This window comes from Thermobia domestica, chromosome 11, assembly GCF_964235325.1.
Source record: "Thermobia domestica chromosome 11, izTheDome1.hap1.1, whole genome shotgun sequence".
In the NCBI taxonomy this organism is placed as follows: domain Eukaryota; kingdom Metazoa; phylum Arthropoda; class Insecta; order Zygentoma; family Lepismatidae; genus Thermobia; species Thermobia domestica.
In genome coordinates this window covers 220,276,040-220,296,870 of record NC_137464.1, presented here as the reverse complement: position 1 = coordinate 220,296,870, position 20,831 = coordinate 220,276,040, and the positions used below count along the sequence as shown (strand labels likewise).

The window sequence follows — 20,831 nt, the reverse complement described above, 5'->3', positions numbered from 1 at the left end:
TAATTGGAAGTTTGCTTAATACAAGGATTAGCAAATCGTGGTTGAAAAGAAAGATCTGACATCTTTAGAGTGTAAAAATAATTTTGCAATTCATGGTATTTCAATAATCTGTGCAGTCTTGATTTTCTTTCATGCGTCTCAGGGGTAGCCTCTCCAGTTTGGGAACCAGTGGAGTGTTGGATGTTAAAAAAATATAGAAACATTACGAAACGTTGTAATTTAGGCATATCTTATAAGTAGTGAAGCGTGGGCACCCATTAAAAAAATAAAGGTCATAACCTATGTTGTACACTATCATCATACTTACACGAAATTAAACTAAATTACATTTAGAAACTTACATCGTATTCCCATTACTATTGGCGCATTGTAGAGTTTATTATCCCTTATATCCATAGTAAAATTTACCTATGAAAAGCTTGAGATTTCTTAAATGCAAGACTTGCAAGACTTTTGCATGCAAGACCAAGACCAAGACTGGATGTGCAAGACCAAGACCAAGACCACCTCGGTCTTGGTCTTGGTTTTGCATTTGCTCATCACTAGAAGAGACGGTAGAGACAATAAGTGTTTATTGCATGATCGTTCGATTTTGCGTGCTGCAACAATTAACTTTCAAATTATATTTTGATATTTTTTTTTTTTTTTTTTTTTGCTTGAAGTGACAGATTGCAAATCACAATGATGAGTACAAAACGAAAAGCAGCAGGCAAAAAAACATGAGTCATCGCTCGAAGAGAGTTTAAGAGCACCAGAAGACAGTTCCACTATTTGCTCGACATCTCACCCACAGGAACCTCTTCCCACAACTTCTTTTAACAATGGATGTCGTCCTGTACAGGGAAGATCGAAACATGAATATAGTTTCATGGCTTCTTGGACAGATAAACACAAGTGCTATTTTATGACGAAAGTCGGGGAGGTGCATTTTGTAGTGTGTGTTCAAGATTTTACCAAAATGATTTAAATGTAGCACAGAAAACTAAAAGCGTATTCATCACAGTTCCATTCACATATTTCAGGAAACCAATTGATACTACAGGGTAGCTCCACAAGCATGATTCCTCTTAATATAAAAAAACTGCGATGATGAAAGAGACTCTTCGAAATTTACATAAAAATAAACCTATTTATTCAATTGTACAGCAAAGGCAGTACTGAAATCGAAGAAAACATACAGGCTGTAAAAATTCTCTTGCGCAATTTATATTTTATTGTGAAAGAAGAAGTGACTATGAGTAAATATGAACATATTGTAAGAAATTTGATGGCTCCGTGTATTCAGTTTAAACGATGAAAAGTGGCTTCAGATAAAGAGTGAGCGTGCAACGTAATGCAGTAGACACAGCTTGTGAGATGTTGGAGTGCATGGTAGAAGTGTTAGATGAGCAATTTGCTGCTGAACTTCAAGGAAAACCTTTTACGTTAATGGCTGAAGAATCAACCAATACAGCGAATAAATCAAGAGTTTTCTGTCTGTGTGAGATATACTACTGACAGCTGCGTAGTGAAGGAGAGATTTCTATGCATAACTACGGTTCAGGACACTACCGCTGAAACAATTACAAATTGTATTGAACATGAAATAACCAAACGAGGTTTGTCATTTGGTAATCTTGTGGGAAGTGGATTCGATGAGGGTTCTAATTTCTCTGATAGTGTTTCTGGGGTGCAGAAGAGAATTTCAGAAAATGCAAAGAGAAATGTCCGTACATGCATTGTAGAACGATGTTTTGGTCCTTTCAGTGACAAGTGCAAAAAAAAAAAAAAATGTTTCCATGTGTAAAAAGATTTTTTTACGTTGTGAGGGACATCTGCAAGATATTACGCCACGATGTTCAAAAAGTGTTACAGGACCCTACTTTGAAAACTCCAGAATCCATGGATGCACGTTGGCTCAGTTATCACAAAAACATTCAAACCATTAAGAAATGTTATGGATCAATAATGATGACGTTAGAGCACTTATATAAAGACGGTGCAGATTTTTTTCTTTGGCAGGTAAAATACAAATTGAAATGGGGAACTCTACCCTTCTTCTAACATTGTGCTTGTTGGTAGAGATATTAGGATTCGTTTCAAAGGGTCTTTCCTGGTAAGAGTAAAATCGGCCCTTAATCCAAATTGAGTCGCTATTGACCCAAAAGATTACCATTGGCCTAAACCTGCCTCAAAAAAATTTGACCCCCTTCCCTTACGGAATTATCGTATCATACATGTTCAAAATTGAATATTCTTTTAAATTTTGGTGGGGATGGTCGAAAAATTTTGAGTTTCACATTGTAGATACTATCCAGATGTAAATATGCAGTTTGTTTCTAAAACCATCGATGCATATTTTCTTTACTTTTTTGCGTGTTGAAAATTTCAAAAACTTGTAGAAAAAAATTGGGAGGGGGGGAGACACGTTGCTGAATTTTTGGTTAAAAAATTTGTTATACCTTTAGGTATAATATATATTTTTTTTTCGGGGCCTGAAAGTGATGGCAACATTGACAAAAAGAAATAAAACTGAAAACAAACGTGTTCTTTACACGTTGAGGGCCCTAAAATGGTGGGAAAACTGTGCGAAAAACACGTTTGTCAATCCTTTGCCAAAGTTCACAATTTTTATTTCTCTTGCATCCCCTCCGCTTCTGTCGTTCTTCGGCTGCTTCGATTGTATCCATTTCGGAATAGGAACACCAAATATATCTCTGTAACATTGCTTCCACTTCAACCGACTCTCGCACAACGAAGTTACACACACATCGCGTCGGCTACTCGTATCTATCAGTGCTTGCTTCACTGGCCGCACACAGTTGGCGCTCTCTACCACGAAAAGGCAGCTTATTTAATTAATTTGTATTGGTACCTGCATCATATACGTACATATATCTAATTGAAGACAAATTTATGAGCTCCGTTAGTTCAAAGCACATTTGATTATAAAATATAGTTAAATAATACTTCGAAAATATGCTGTGATGAATAAAAGGCAAATAAAAAGTCTCACTTCTCTCCGTGGTAAATCGTGTATACAATGTGTACATATCAAACCACTTGTCTCTCAGATATAGATGCGGTAACACTGCAATATCATCTGCCATCAATTGAGAAAATTTACCTAAAATAATTTGAGATTCAATGAAAAAAAAAGCAGAAAGGCTACTACTCACTGTAAAAATATGTAGCAGAATTTTCTTCTACATGCAACAGGTAGCGCCTTTGGAAGATGCTACTTCCTTCTTCAGCCTGTGGTCGACTCCAAAAAGGATTGAAAACATGAAGGAATGTTAAAAAATGGTTAAAAGGTTAAGTAAAAAAAAAAAAAAAAAAAACACACACAAATTCTCTGTCAAACATTAAAACACACGAGAATAGAAACTCACTGACATTGTACACTGCTGTTTTCTGTTCTTGCTTTCTAAATGGTGAAAGTACGAGGATGGTTCAATAATTATTGTCACTGACCTATAATGAGTATTATTTTTCCTAAAAGTCTCCTTTCATAGTAATGCACTTCTTCCACTTATGCTGCAAAGCTACTATGCCAGCTTCAAAGAAAGTCTCTGGCTGAGCCGTGAGCCATTCCTCCACAGCTTCAATAACAGCTGCATTTGAGTGAAACTTCTTCCCCTTGAGGTGCTCCTTTAACTTTGGGAACAAATGAAAGTCACTAGACTAGGGGCGAGATCGGGTGAGTAGGAAGAATGTTCCAACACATCAAAACCAGTAGTATGGATTGCGGCACTAGTAACATGGCTTTTGTGGGCCGGAGCATTATCTTGGTGGAACATCACTGTTCGCTACAACATCCCGCGCCGTTTTTCCTTTATTGCTTCACGTAACTTAGGAATTAGGGCTGCATAATAGGCCCCCGTGATAGTGTGTCTACCTCTAAATAGTCAATAAGGAGCACACCCTTCGCATCCCAAAAATTGTGGCCATAACCTTGCATGGTGATGCCTGCACCTTGAACTTGCGTGGGGAAGGCAAACTGCTGTGCCGCCACTCCATGCTCTGTAGTTTGGACTCGGGATCATAGTGGTGGAGCCACGTCTCAACCACTGTCACAAATCTATCACAGAACTGTTTCAGGTCTGCCCCCGTTACTTCCAAACCAGCCCTTGAACATCGAAGTCTGTCTTTCTGATGTTCACGAGATAACATTTTGGGTACCCATCGCGCCTACACCTTTCTGAATCCCAAGTGTTCATGCACAATGGTTTCCACTGAGCCAACAGAGATGTGCATGATGTCTGCTAACTGTTGCACCCTGATTCGTTTGTCTGCTATAATCGTGTCATGCACAGCGTCAATGTTTTCTGGGGTGCATGCTGTTGTCGGAGGACCAGCACCAGGGGCCTGTTGACAGCTTTCCCTGCCGCAACGAAACTCGCGGCACCAGTTCTTTACCACCTGATAGGAAGTAGACCCATCACCCAACACACTGATCATGTCCTCATGAATCTCCTCTGGGCTTAACCCCTTTTTCTGGAGGTACTTGATGACAGCTCGTTGTTCGGTTTTCTCCATTTTCAAGCTAGGTGCCACTTCTCACACCTGAAACATCACAGCTCAAGTATTTAAACATGCCGAGGACAATAATTATTGAACCTCCCTCGTATGTAGCGAAAAGATTACTCCAAATGACATTTATTTCTCTTCTATCCAGGTTAAGTGAGGCCTTTCTTTGTGAATATGATTCTTTAATTTTTCGTTCCGTTGCCGTTTTTGCTTTTTCAATTAAAAATGATTTCACGATTCGATGGGTTTTGTTTCAAAATTTTGTTTGAAATTTTTTTAAAAAATTGTTTAAAATTCTTTGTTTGAAATTTTTTCGTTTCAAAAATATTGCTTCAAAATTTTTGTTTTGAAAATTCTTGTTTGAATTTCTTCGTTTCAAAATTTTTGAAAATTTTTCGTTTCAAAATTTTTGTTTGAAAATTTTGTTTCAAAACTTTTGATTAATTTTTTTGTTTAAAATTTGTAGTTTGAATTTTGTGTTTGATTTTTTTTTCAGAATTTTCTTTGAAAATTTTTAGTTTGAAAATTTTTCTTTAAAAGTTTTCGTTTCAGTTTTTTGTTTTGAAAATTTTGGTTTGATTTTTTATTTAATTTGAAAGTAGAAAAGTTTTAAATGCCATGAATCTTGTTCAAAGTTTCCACCTAACTCAGAGAATATTGACCAGGGAGGGACCCGTATCAAAGACTCGCGCATCAAAACCAAATCATCGATCACGTGACCGTACTACCATTTGACACTCTAAGGGTCCTACCAAATTGAAAGGGGGATACCCATCCATATCATATAACCCCATCAAAGAGGATAAATTGAGTCAATAAAAGAACAGGTGGTTGTACTAAAATTTGGCAATTTTGCACGCATGAAAGGACCACCGAAATTTATCATGATACATATTGAGATCCTGTATTATGCTTAAATTAAACAATTTCCAAAATTGAAGGGGGGTCCATGTACCCCTCCCAAATTTTAAGAAGGGTGCAACAATATACCCCTTTGATAGGAAATGGACCCCTATACATGACCATATAACCATATAAGGTAATAGGACCTCACCAAAGAGGATAACTTAGATCAAAACCAAACACGTGGTATTACGTATTGCTTACGTTTATATTTTGGCAATTTTGTACCCCTAAAAGAGAACGAGATGGACCACCCAAATTTATAGTGATATATATTAGGGTCCAGTACTATGATAACAAATGTTTAAATTTGGCAATTTCTAAAATTTAAGGGGTAGGCCAAGGTACCTCTCCCAAAAATTTAAAGAGGTGCATTATTGTGCCCATGACTTATGAAAGGAAATAGACCTCCTGTACACTCCCATATAACCATATAAGGTAATAACACCTCATGAAAAGGAATAAATTAGGTAAAAAACCCCCGAAATTTGAATTTTTGGCAATGTTTTACCCATGAAAGGGAACGAGGTAGACCCCCAATACTGATACAGGTACATACCATGGTGTTAGGCTACCACACCCAATTTTTAGATTTAGCAATTTCCAAAATTTAAGGGGGGTGGTCCTATGTACCCCTGTCAAAATTTAGGCGGTGGGTCAAGGTACCCCTGCCAAAATTTACAGGGGGTGGTCCTAAGTACCCCTAGGTCATTGACCCCGGGACAAGGTCATTGACCTTTGACCTATGACATCACAAAGTCGGGGTCAAAGTCCAAAATTAGATCAGGTCACCCCAGTACTACTATAGGTGTACAGTATTATATAACGTTCTTTAAATATGCGCCGCTCTAAATTCTTTAGATATGTTAATAACAATTACCAAAAATATTTCCCCCGTGTACAAAATAATACGTACAAAAATACGAAGGTCACTACGAAAGTTTTGAGATACGCATTGTTGTGGCACAGTATTTGAATTCCAACAGTTGCGTTCGGTAGTGGTATCGAGAGCGAAGAAGCGAAGCATGTTTCAACTCGCCTCGCTTATCGGCGTGCCCGTATTGCCTTCACTTGTTTGTTGATGTGAGCAGTATTCCGCTGTCTAGAATGGAGCTTGAAAGGGAACATTTTCGGGCAATGATCCTTTACGATTTCAAAAGTGGTTTGAACGAGACACAAAGCCTTGACCGTTTGTAGGGAGCATTTGGGGACCTTACTCCTTCGCCGTGCTACAATTTTTCGGTGGTTTCGTGAATTCAGAACAGGCCAGACATCGCTTAAAATGAAGAGAGAGCTGATGTCCGGCAACAGCTGTCAGATGAAAACATTGCCGCTGTGGAACAAATGATTCGAGAAAATCCTCGAACAACTTTCAAGGACATTGAATCTACAGTGAACATTGGATAGCCAGCAGTAACAAAAATTCTTCATGATCATCTTCGGCTCAGGAAGGTTTCATCTCGTTGGGTGCCTCACACTTTGAACAGCAGAAGCGCATGCGTGTGGAATGGTCTGAAGAAATGCTTACAAGATTTGATGGAGGCAATTCTCGACGCGTCTCTGACATTGTTACTGGTGATGAGACTTGGGTCTATCAATTTGGCCCTGAAAATAAACGCCAGTCTACAGTTTGGATCTTTCCAGAAGAAAATCCACCCACGAAAGTAAAGCAACCGCGAAGAATGGGGAAGAAGATGGTCACAACTTTCTTTTCCAAATCTGGCCATGGTGCAACTGTTCCACTTGAAGAACAAAGGACTGTTACTGCTCAGTGGTACACCACTGTTTGCCTAACAAAAGTGTTCCAGAAGCTTCGGGGACAGCGTCAAAGAACTGGATTGCGTGGGATCCTGCTTCATCATGACAATTCGTCCGCATACACGGCCAGCATCACAATTCAGTTTTCAGAATCTACGGAGGTCAAACTTATAACTCATCCGTCGTATAGTCCTGACCTGGCCCCATGTGATTTTTTCTGTTCCCCAGGATCAAAGATCGCATGCGTGGGAGGAGATTTTGCAGCCCTGAAGAATCTGTAGTGGCTTACGAGAATGGACTTTCAACACTTGAAGAAAAAGACTGGCAACAGTGCTTCCAAAAGGGTTTTCGAGGATGCAAAAGTGTGTACAGTGTAATGGTGAATACTTTGAGAAAATGTGGGTGGTAAATTGATTTTAAGTATGTAAGTTATTTCACATCTCAAAACTTTCGTAGTGACACACGTATCCGGCCAATTCTTCCTGAGCGGTTAGGCTATAGAAAACTGTCTCAAAATCACATTCACATTACTTAACAACACTTACAAAAACATAACAATATATAAATTCAAAATATGATAAAAGGTTTCAGTAAATTCTGTTTTTGAAGTGAAAGGAAATCTTCAATGTCTATTCGACTTGATTTATTTATATAAACCAACCTCCTTATAATCGATACTCGTAGCAATATGAATACTATATAAAGTGTTCAGATGCATTGTTTAAACCTGATAATCTTGAAATAAAAAATACTGAACTGTTCAAACACGAAATTACGATAAAATATGTTAAGATGTCACCGTTGTGCAAAAATTCTTCGAACATGATCGCATGTGTGTTTGCAAATTCCACTTTTGAGCAAATCTTTTACCACATAAGTCACACACAATGTTATACTCTCCCGCATGAAGTTTCAAATGCGTTTGTAAATTGTATCTCCGTGCAAATTTTCGGCCACAGATATCACACACAAAAGGCTGTTCACCTGTGTGAGTTGTCAAATGAAGTTTAAGTAAAGCTGGGCTCGAGAGCTTAGCACCACAAATTTCACATTGTGTTGATTCCTTGTGGGACCGAATATGGTCTGATAACACACGTTTCTTGATAAGCTCTCCACATATATTGCACGGATGAAGTGTCTGACCTAGATGAGTCCTCATAATGTGAGTGTATCTTGATTTATGTTTGTCGAATATTTTATTACATAAAGAACAAGGATACCCATGCGTGCGAATATGCGTCTTCAGTTCTAATTTTGGCACTCTCTTGCTACATATGTCACAACTCATTTCCATATATTCCACGAGTGGTTTCCTTTTCTTATGAACAAGCTTTAGATGTAAATAAATTTGCGACTTGTGTTTAAATAGTTCGCCACAAATTACACATCCCCAGTCGCGAGCATCCGGATTTGAATGTCTCTTCAAATGTTCCTTCAAATAACAAAGTTTTGAGAAATCTTTGAAACATATTTCACACGTAGGTCGCTTTTTCTTACCATTACTTGCTTTATGTTTTCCACTTGTCTTCACGCCTACAGATTTATCTTCGTTAATTGTACAAACATTGGTGAGTACAATCTTCCTCTCACCTTCAACTCTGTAAAATAAATAAATAAAGAATACACTGCAAAGAACGAACATAGGTACATCAGCATAAGAATATTTTTTATATTTAGTGATTGAAACACATTTAGGCATCCGGCCTAAAGCAGGCAAACAAGAAGAAGGTTAAGATATGTGGAAGTGATCTCAAAGTTAGTGTACCTAGAATATACTGAAAATCTTAAGCACATACCACATGAGTAACACTCCAATGAATTGAGATAAGAAATAAACAGTACGTATAGTTTAGCGCCCATCTGGTAAGCCTGTAGGGAAAGTGAGAAAGTACATTGAAATTTCCCGTTTCCCTCTACGTCTATGGACACGCATATGGCTGTCATTGTGTTAGTGAGAAATAATTATCATCATTTGCTTCTATGTATTTTCCCAACACTGCTGAAGATCTCACAACTGAAGTGGTGTCACCCACCAACGTAACTTTCCTCCAACAGTAGAATACTTAGGATCGTGTGGTAACTAGATGAAGATGATCGTTTAAGCTCCGTACTGGTTACTGCAGCTTTATAGCAATAATGATCCTTCTAGCGAGGTGCTTACTGGTACATTGTGTAACCGCTCGTCCTTCCCTCTAGGTTTTCGCGTCACAGTAACATGCAATGTAGCATTTCCGCAACGGAACTGTTTGATGAGTAACCAACGCTGGATGGATAAGCTTCATGTATTAAGCCAGCTCCTCGACACCAAGAGTACGCGTAGCGCATGATTCACAAACAGAAATGGACCAAATTATTAAGACAGATATATTATCTAAAATCTAGTTGGAAACTTTTTAATGTTGTATGTAAATCTCATACGTTGTTTTGTTTCAACTATTCTCGTACGGATGTTACAGATCTTGAATTGTTAATAAGTTACACAAGTACATACCTAGATATCTACAACTCATACAACATGCAGGAGGTTTACTCACATTGTAGCATGTTGTAAGATTATATATAAAAAAAGTCATTTAAAACTAGCGTCACTTCTAATGGGTGGTGAAAATAGGAAGTAGTATTATTCTGGACGTAGTTAACTGACCACCTTGTGGTCAGTGGAAAATTGAATAAACGACGGAGAGCACATGCTCTGGTTAATCGTCGGAAATGGTGTAATTTTAATACAGATGGTGATCAGAAAAATGGAAACACCTGAACGAAATTGCAACTTACCAGATTAATATGGTGTCGGGCCACCTTTCGCCTTCAGAACAGCCTTGATGCGACGTGGGATGGAGGCATAGAGGTCGTGAATGGTAGCAAGTGGAATTTTACACCATTCCTCGTGCGGGGCATCGGCCAGTTCTGTGAGAGAGGATGGAGGTGGAAATCGTCGCCGGAGTCGTGTTTCCAAGACGGACCACAGATGTTCAATTATGTTGAGATCTGGGGATTGGGTGGGCCAGGGGAGGTGTTGAACTTCATCCCGATGTTCCTCAAACCAGGTTGCAACAACGCCAGCTGTGTGAATGGGTGCATTATCATCCTGGAAGATGGCGTCATTGTCCGGGAACAACATCCGGACCATAGGATGCAAGTGGTCTCCTAAAATTGCGACATAATCGTTGGCAGTGATTCGTCCGCTAAGTGTAACCACAGGACGCAATGAAAACCATGATATGGCGGCCCACAGCATCACCGAAACGCCGCCATATTTCACAGTTGGGCGGAGACACTGCAGATCATAAGCTTCTTTGGGCGTTCTTCACACATAAACACGGCCCGTGGTTGGGAATAGGGTGAAGGGTGACTCATCCGACCATATCACACGTTTCCAGTCCTCGACGGTCCAAGTTGCATGGCCGCGGCACCATTTGCGGCATGCGAAAGCGTTATGCTGCCTGATGAGCGTTATGCCCGTGCAACACGACCCCGTAAGTTAATGTCATGTAATTCGCGGCGGACTGTGATTGTCGAAACAGGGTGGGGGAGGTGTTGATTGAGTTCCTCCGTCACTTGCTCCGCAGTGGAACGACGGTTCTGCGTGACAATGCGCTTTAATACCCGGCGTGACCTGTCACTCATGATTTTCTTCCGTCCACTGTTCCGCTTCCCCGATGTGGTTTTCCCGTGTGTTGTGTAGACCGTCATCACCTTCGACACTGTCCCACGCGACACACCTAACACAGTAGCCACTGCCGTCACACTCACTAAACATAACCGCGCACCAACAATTTGCCCTCTTTGAAAATCTGAGAGGTCTCCCATTTTACACTACCTCCGTCTGCTGCAGCCACTGGACACTGCTGTTCCACTGCGCCTGACGTAGTATGGAGATCGACCTAACACACCACCACCAGCCGTCCGCCGCTGCGGGGCCACGACACCACTGCCAACCCATACGTCTGACGTGTTACCAACTACAGGTGTTTCCATTTTTCTGATCACCATCTGTAGAAAGTTCAGAACTTTGTCTTCAACGAGTTTATAACTTCGTGAATTGTGATATATTCGACATAATCTGGATAAGTATTTATACTATTTTCTTGAAAGTGACTAGTAAAATCTGTTGAAGTTGAATAGGAGTCTAATCTGAATACTCTTACGAGGCATTTTCTGTGTTATAATATTTACGTATGAAGTTTGCAATTTCAATTCCTGTTTTGATTGACTATGTAATAATACTAGTGATGGTGAAGATTTTTACTAATTTTTAAAAGTATTACCTGAATGAACTTTTGATACATGGCAAAAGATATAACTACGAGTAATTCAAGGGAACATTTAACAGTATTTACCATGATTCATCGATGGATTATATAATCAGAATTTGCTGTATGAGTTACTACAATATTATATATTCTAGTGTGATTTTTGAACAAAATCATTCTACGTTTTAGTGTACTAATGGATTTAGTGATATTTGTGCAAAATTGCATTAAAATTTTGACATCTCTATCGTCACCACGTTTTTCATATTTTCTAACGCACTCACCCAAATTCCATTATAATGACTTCTGTTTTTTAATAATTTGTGTGGGTTTTATACCCTGCACCACGGCGTCTAAATTAATACAAGACGTCGGCACAAAAGTTCAATTTTCCAATCCTAATTATAAATGGAATTTAATTGGGAGTGTCTAAACTGTGCTTGATGGAAGAATAGTGAACAAGTATTTTCGTTTGGAAAAAAAAGGGAAAAAATAGTAGGCGTAAAACTTTCAGTCGGAGTTTGCTACACCTTGGAAGAGAAGTTAACGTTGGTCATTGGTTCGTCTTGTCTGGCTGTTGGAGTGGGAAGAAAAGGAGAACTATTACGACAGTGTTCGGTGTGTGTATGGCTGCGATTACCTGGTTGAATTGTGTGGAAGAAAAGAAAAGTGATAACTTTAAAACTTGGGTTAATAATGATAATTAGTTTAGTGAATATGCCTTCTAATGAAGAATATGTGGAACGTATTCCACAGTTAGTGTTAAATCATTTTTCGAATGGAGACGCAGGAATCTTCAGAAGGTCAGTATACAGCTATTCGGAAAGACAAGGACATGGACCGGCTTCCGAGGTAGGTGATTCATTTATTATGCCTCGGGTCGCTGTTTGCTTCAACGAACCTAACTTGTTATCAGGGAGACAACGTGAACCACAAGTGGACAGGTGCGGAAGGTCAGTTACTCCTGATATTGATATAAACAGACTTAATTTAAATGAATGTGAAAATCAGATGTTTAATAGTTTACATTGTGATAGAGAGACAACTGAATTCTTTGACGAATATAAAGAATTACCGCGAAGAAATGAAATACACTGCTTTGAGGATTTAAGACTTCCAAAATTGACTGAACAATTTGTTACTAATAATCAAAATACCCTATACTATACCCTTTAGCACTAATTTAGAGAAAATTACGATAGGTATTGCTAATAATTCCTTTTGTAATTTGAGTCAAGAAATCAATTCTTGTGACGGAAGCGATGACTTGTTGTTATTTAAATTTTTACTGGAAGTACAGAATTTGAATAAGGGTAATGTTTATCCATATGAATCAATAGTAATGGTTGCTTTAAACAAAAGTAAGGGCATTTTGCGTACTAAGATCTTAGAATATATGAGACAATGTGATAATTGGTTGATACTTGCTCACAAAGTGTTTAAAAATTTAAGTTCTTCCTTAGGAAGAAGAGTTGTATCACGTAATTATGTTGAAACGATACAATCTGTAGGTCAAGATCCCGTTCACTTTGTAGAAAAAGTGAAAGATAGTTATATAATACTGCATGGTAACTTAAATAAAGTTCATGTGAAAAAAATTATATTGAGTGGCGCAGATCCACGACTCATAAGAGATATTTACGGGATTCTAGTTCCAGATACTTTACAGGAACTTGAAAGGGACTTATTCTCATATGTGACTCATTTAAAGAATGTGAATATTTATAAGGCAATTAATAAATTTTCTGAAAGTAAGGAAAATGTTAAAAAGAAAGGATTGAAAAAAGCTGTCTCATGTTTTGAATGTGGAGGACCACATTATGCTAGCAAGTGTAATTTGAAAAGAGCATTGAATTTGTCTACAAAGTTGCATAGTTTACAATTAGTAGATAAGAGGAATGTGAATGTTGGAGGAGGAAGCAAGGTTAAAGGAAGATATAGGCAAGAAAAGGGGGAAAATAGTAGAGATAATGATAGAAAAAGTAAAAGTGTGAATGACACCATGAGTGTGGGAGTAAATAGCAATGAACAGTTTACTAAGGAAGGCAGTGTTGCTATCTTCGTAGAGGCTTTTGTATTAGGAAAAAGATTAAGAGAGTGTGTAGACACTTGCTCAACTATCAGCCTGGTAAATGCTAGAGCTTTTAGAGAATGGAATAACACATTAAATAATAAATTCAAAGTGATTGATGATCTGTTTATTGGTAAGGGATAATAAAAATGTCACGTTGAAAGAATCTGTTACTCTGCCCCTAAAATTGCTGAATAGGGTATATAGAATAAAATTTTATTTAGCAGAACATCTAAACCCAATGTTTATATTAGGGGTTAATGAGTTAAAACAAATGAAGGTCACTATTAATTTAGGAAGTAATAGGTTAGTATTAGGTTTGGAAGAAAACAGGACCATTCGTTTATATGATCGATTGAGTCAATCACACACAGATATTAGAAAAGAAGATACGTTAATGTGTTTTGGCCCCATTGATTGTTTTCATAATAAGTTGTTCATTCCATCCGATGAAAAGGGGAATGAAAATGTAGGAGAAAAGTACCATTTGAAGGGTATGAATAAAGATGAAAAAGGAAAGCATAAAGAGTGGCGAAGTGTCAAATAGTTGAGAGAGGAGAAAAGCTTGAAAGGTCATTCCATGAAAACGAAACTGACCATTTGTTCCCTAATTCAATTTTAAATACAAGTGCGGAAGCTAAACTTAAGGGTAGCGATTCGTTAAGAACTGGGCAAAAGTTAGTTGACCCCGAACTTCTAGAATTAGATAGTGGGTTACAACATTATGTAGATAAGTTAGTGAATCAATTTGAAGATATATTTGAAGAACATGTAGGAGAGGTGCCTAATTTTTGTCATCAGATCATAGTAAATGATGACCAGCCGGTAAGGGAAAAAGCTTATCCAATAAGCAGGGTCGCACAAAAGGAAATGGATAAAATATTGGATAACCTATTGCAACAGAATATTATTCGAGAAAGTGATAGTGCATATGCCTCTCCCTGTTTCTTAGTGGGGAATAAAGATGGCAATAAGAGATTAATCGTTAATTATCAAAAAATTAATAAAAAAATGTTACTAAACTCTCAGTATACCCCGAGAATGGAGGATATCATGAGTGAGTTATCCAATAGTAAATACTTTTCTAAACTAGATATTCATCATGTATATCACGTGATAAAGTTACATGAGGACTCAATTAAATATACCGCATTTCTTACTCATCGGGGGTTATACGAATATAGGTATGTCCCTTTCGGTATAGCAAGCGGATCGTTCGCTTTAAGTAAATTAATAACAAAATCGTATCATCTTAAGGATAAAGGTATTAACTGGTATGCAGATGATTTAGTAATTCACACTGCAAACATTGAAAGTCATAAAAAGTTCCTTAGTGAATTTTTACGATTTTTAAAGAAAATAACATTACATTGTCTTTCAACAAATGCACCGTTTTTCAACTAAAGATTTCTTATTTGGGGCATAAAATAGAAAATGGCCATATTTACATGGATCCATCTAGAATAGAAGTAATTAAAAAATTACCTTCTCCGAGGAATAGGAAAGCTCTAATAAGCTTATGTTCATTTCTTCAGTATTTTGCCAAGTTTATTCCTAATTTTCAAGATCTTATGGACCCTTTGAATAAGTTGAGGAGCCCGAAGGTTGAATTTAGATGGGGAGATGAACAGGAAGCTGCCTTGAGTAATATTAAAATGAGGTTTGAAAGTCACGTAATACTTAAATTACGAGACCTCAATAAGAGATTTTTCCTGTCAAGTGATGCTTCACTAACCTCAGTAGGAGGGATGATTTCACAATTAAACGAAAAAGGGGAAGAAGTTCCTGTAGGGTTTTATAGTCGACGTTTGAGGAAACATGACGTAAATAAACCCATATTCCTGCTTGAATTAATAGCTGTAGTGCAAACTATGGAACGATTTAAAACTTTTCTCTCTCATGCACCTTTTGAATTAAAAGTAGATAACATGGGGTTAAGTTATGCGTTGCGTAATTTGAAAAGATTAAAGCCATATGGAAGTTTATTGTATCGTTTGTTTCAATTTAATTTTACAGTGAAACATACACCTAGCATTTTGAATATTCCGAGTGATTTTATTTCTAGATTACACAATAAAAATTATTTTGAAGAGTTCATAGAGGATCCTACTCTAAATGAAGAAATAATTAATAAGCTATTTGTGAATATTTGGAGTATCCCTTTTGCGAGACAATCTATAGAAGAATTTCAAAATGCAGATCAGGAAATGAAAAGTCTTAGTGATAGGATTAAGAAAAAGGAAGATGTACTAGAATATAAAATGGTCAATGGAATATTGTGTAAGAAAACTCGGTCTGTTCACAATCCTTATAAAATTTATTTACCTAAGGCTTTGACAAAATCTATTATAGAATACTATCATAAACCAGTCTTGCCAGGAGCACATTGTGGCATTAATAAATGTATAGGAAAAGTGTGTTCTAGATTCACCTGGGAGGGTGTTATATCTGAGATTAAGGAATACGTGAGATCTTGTAGGGAATGTCAACTGGCGAAAAGTAATAATAGAAAAAAGATGGGTCAATTGGTATCAGAATTCTAGGATATATGTAGATGTAATAGGACCTGTTACACGTTCGAGATCAGGTAGATACTGTTTGATAATAGTAGATGCCTTTTCAAAATACGTGTTTTTGGAACCTTTAATTAATTTGAATAGTCAGATTATTGTCAATAAACTTTTCAAATTAATGTGTCGAAGAGGGTTCGTGGCAAGTATAGCACACGATAATGCCAGTATATTTAGATCATCTGTATTTAAAGACTTCTTGTATAGCTTAGGAATAAAGGATATATGTATTTCACCCTACCATTGTGCAAGCAATGCGGCTGAACGATACATTTTAAGCTTTAAGCAGGCTTTGAGAATATATATAAATGATAAACATCTGTGGGACAAATTTATACATAAAATTGAGTTTTCATTAAACTCTTCTGTACACTCCGAACATGGGTTTACACCTATGGAGTTAGTTTATAACTATAATGTTAATGATCCCCTAGATATTTGTTGGAGAATAGATGAAACAGATATTAAAAGTAAAAGAACAGATATATGGGTAACAGCATTAAAAAATACGGAAGGTACATGGTTGAAAAGGAAAAAGAAATGACAGAAACAGGACCGAAACTAATTGTCAAGTAGGTGATAAAGTTTTGATTAAGTCACAGATTCAATCATTTTTATCAGGTCAGATAAATAAGAGCTTATCAAATGTATGGCATGGTCCTTGCCTGGTAATACGTATGTTAACAATCAATACCATATTGGTAGAAAGTCTTGATAATCCTAAAGACATTAGAAAAACTCATGTGAGTTTAACCAAACCGTACAGAGAAAAAAGAAATACTTAAATTGTCATTTTTGTAAAATTACAGGCCTGTAATTGTTAATAGAGGGGAGTAATAACTGTAATTATAAGCGGTGATCAATGCAAAAAGAAACTATAACTAATTAATTGCATATATATAGTACTAAATGGTGTACACAATGCTTGAATGGTTAGAATTATTAGCGTGAAAGTTGTATGAATGTCATTATGGGGGATTTTTTTCTTTTCGTTTAATTATTAATTTTAATTTTTGTGAGTTTGAATCGAGTGGAAGCTTAGTGTTGTTTACATTAATATACCTCTTAATATGAAAAAAAATCATTGTATCAATTTTTTTACCAGAGGGTGGGATGTTGTAGCATGTTGTAAGATTATAAAAAAGTCATTTTAAACTAGCGCCACTTCTAATGGGTGGTGAAAATAGGAAGTAGTATTATTCTGGACGTAGTTAACTGACCACCTTGTGGTCATTGGAAAATTGAATAAACGACGGAGAGCACATGCTCTGGTTAATCGTCGGAAATGGTGTAATTTTAATAGAAAGTTCAGAACTTTGTCTTCAACGAGTTTATAACTTCGTGAATTGTGATATATTCGACATAATCTGGATAAGTATTTATACTATTTTCTTGAAAGTGACTAGTAAAATCTGTTGAAGTTGAATAGGAGTCTAATCTGAATACTCTTACGAGGCATTTTCTGTGTTATAATATTTACGTATGAAATTTGCAATTTCAATTTCTGTTTTGATTGACTATGTAATAATACTAGTGATGGTGAAGATTTTTACTAATTTCCAAGAGTATTACCTGAATGAACTTTTGATACATGACAAAAGATATAACTACGAGTAATTGAAGGGAACATTTAACAGTATTTACCATGATTCATCGATGGATTATATAATCAGAATTTGCTGTATGAGTTACTACAATATTATATATTCTAGTGTGATTTTTGAATAAAATCATTCTACGTTTTAGTGTACTAATGGATTTAGTGATATTTGTGCAAAATTACATTAAAATTTTGACATCTCTATCGTCACCACGTTTTTCATATTTTCTAACGCACTCACCCAAATTCCATTATAATGACTTCTGTTTTTTAATAATTTGTGTGGGTTTTATACCCTGCACCACGGCGTCTAAATTAATACAAGACGTCGGCACAACATCCGGAAGGAAAGGGTTAATACATGACTAATAAATACAAGCAAAGAAACAGATTTATAAAAAAAATTGCAGCCTAGTACTTTTTATTAATTTGAGGATGAATTACCTTATAATTTGACATACATTAAAACAGTTAGTACTACTTATTAAATATCATTTTCTAAAGCGTGAACAGCACCAATTACTCGTTGTTCTAAATCTTTGTATTTGTCAGATTCTTTATTCTTTTTTATTCCAAGTTTTAAAACCTTTTAACTTAAGGTTCCTCTGAAATTCTTTCTCATCCATTTTCGATGCTGGAAGTGAACGTTCACGTCTGAATCTTTTGAAATTAAACGCTGATAAAAAATTTTAGTTATAAACCATAAAATGTTAAATTATATGTATATTAGATACTTATATTTTTTTTATCTTGTTTGTACATTTTTCGTTATTTATCCTGTCATATTGATTGCCAAAAAATCTTTTTAACAAGTAGAGTAGTACAATTTCCGTAGCAAATGTCGCATTGACCAAGCTCGTACTACTGAGATGCAACCCCCGCATAGTCAACCTGTACGGTGTTTACATATACACTGGCAGTTTCACTATTAACTTGATTACCCTGAGAAGAAACAAACATTTTCTAAAGCATATGTATTTTCCAACTTGGCTGATACCTTGCAACTGTTTACTGTTATTATTTAACATTTGAAACAATCCATTTCAGGAATTATTTTTTGTTTCATTTCAGAATTATTTTTACTAAATTGTACCTAATGAATGTTAGACAATCTAACTCTGCGGTATTTTGGCATACTTTAGTGTTGTCAACAATAAAATCCCTTTTTCTTTTGTGATTCCAACCTTCAGGTTTGGGAGGGCAACTACGACGAACACGTGCTAAAGGGTCTGTATCACATTCATCAGCAAATCTGACTTTTTTCACAATTTTATTTTTATTTTCGGCCTGACCTACATTCAACATAGCAGTATGAGCACTAACATTCTTATTACAGCTTTTGAGAATAGATTTAGTACCACCAGAAGCAGTTTTGAAGAATTTTCAACATTAATTAAAGGTACTTGCTTCTCATTACAACTGGGCCTACTTTCGTAATGGCTAGAACAGCCGGTCATTGGAATATTTTTTTCTGGATCCTATCTACTATTACTTCAATGATTACTTTTAACATTATTGTCATCACAATCTATATTCCACTTTCTAGCTACGAATTTTAAATTTATATTTTTACCACGAGCACACTTTTCTTTAAATTTTTCGTATTTGGTGGTTATTCTTATACCACGTAAACGTAAACTTACCTCTTTTCCAAATTCTTTCTGTACTCACAATTAAAATTGAATACGGATTTATAAATAGCTTGTCTTCTATTATTCTGAATTGAGGCCTAAAACATTTTAAAATTCATACAAAGAAAATGGAGTGGTGCTAAACTTATATTCCTCTATACGAGTGATATTTTGTGCTTCAATCCCATTTCTAGTTTTCATTAAATCAAAAAGTGACATGACGCCTATTTTTGACTTTCAATCAAACGTAAAATATACATAAATGAATGAGGAAAAATACTATTTTTCATGTATATTATAATAAACAACATTAAGCTGTTTGTATTCCTTCATACCGTTAGCAATTTTTCGGATTGACGCATCATGTTTTTCACGTAATTCAACTACCTCAATTTTCAGAGTATGGACTTGTTTTACTAACTCAACATGATTGTTTTGAATACGTGCATTAGTTACATTTAGCCCTGCAGACAACTTTTTCACTGCTTCGAGCAGTGTTTCTAGCTCGTCGCTTGTTGTCATGGTAAAATTAAATGTCACACTACAAAAACCCACAATATTATATATATATATATATATATATATATATATATATATATATATATATATATATATATATATATATATATAAACTAATAAAATGGCATTGAATATATTGTGGCACAGTCCGAAGATTCACTCTCCCCTATAGAAACATCAGTACCTGTTCGGGCGCCATTTTATGACGATCTAGGATTCGATCCTTCTCGGTCTGTTCGGAAGTACATTTTATGACGATATTGACTGAAGTCCGTATGAAGGAACAGCCATTTATGACAGTGCCAGGTTCGATTACCATGTGTTCCGGTTTGGGAAATCATTTATTATGGTATTGGGGTTCGTATTCCCGCTGTTCCTAATAGGGCTCAGCCATTCCATCACGGTCTCTAGGTTCGGGTGCTATAAGGTTCGTGAAGGGGGTTCGGCCGTGTACCCGTCACTGACTGGTCCATCGTACCGTAAAACTATGGTTAGAACTTTCCTCGTCAACAATCTCATATAAATTATGTTTGTTTTGTACGTCTCTTATAGCCTCAAGAAGAAAATTCGTATGAAACATAAGACGTAAACTTGAGCATCTAATGGTTGTATAGAAGGATAAATGTACCCCTGCGCTGCGCTACGTTAACTGCAGTATTAATATGACAACATGAAATATAAATCTAAGCATACGAAGCACGTTATTACTTATCCTGTTGAAGAAGATAACACCATGATAAACATACAATTATGTTTTTAGTATTGTATCACTCGATGCAAAAAGAGCACTCACTATATATCTTTTTAATACATATATTTTAGCCTTTGGATAATCACTATCCCATACGTTTTATACACCATTGATTTATCTTCGATTAGTAAAACATTGGCCCAAGATTAATATATGCAGACGAACACGACCGTTGCCGGTACCGATTTCGAGGCACGAACATCAACGATTCGGAAAATTCATTTCTCGGAAGACGCAATCATCCTTCAAAATAAGAAACATATTCA

At 36.3% G+C, this 20,831-nt stretch overlaps 1 protein-coding gene across 1 annotated transcript in view; it reads right to left on the bottom strand.

Moving 5' to 3' along the window:
* Positions 1-7,791: 7,791 nt before the first annotated feature.
* The window catches only part of LOC145664760 (uncharacterized), a 57,461-nt gene continuing 44,421 nt past the window's right edge, over positions 7,792-20,831 (bottom strand). The window contains exon 4 of the mRNA XM_081731698.1: positions 7,792-8,768. Within this exon, the coding sequence (XP_081587824.1) occupies positions 7,958-8,768 (811 nt within the window). The 3' untranslated portion in view covers positions 7,792-7,957. The remainder of the gene's footprint in view (positions 8,769-20,831) is intronic.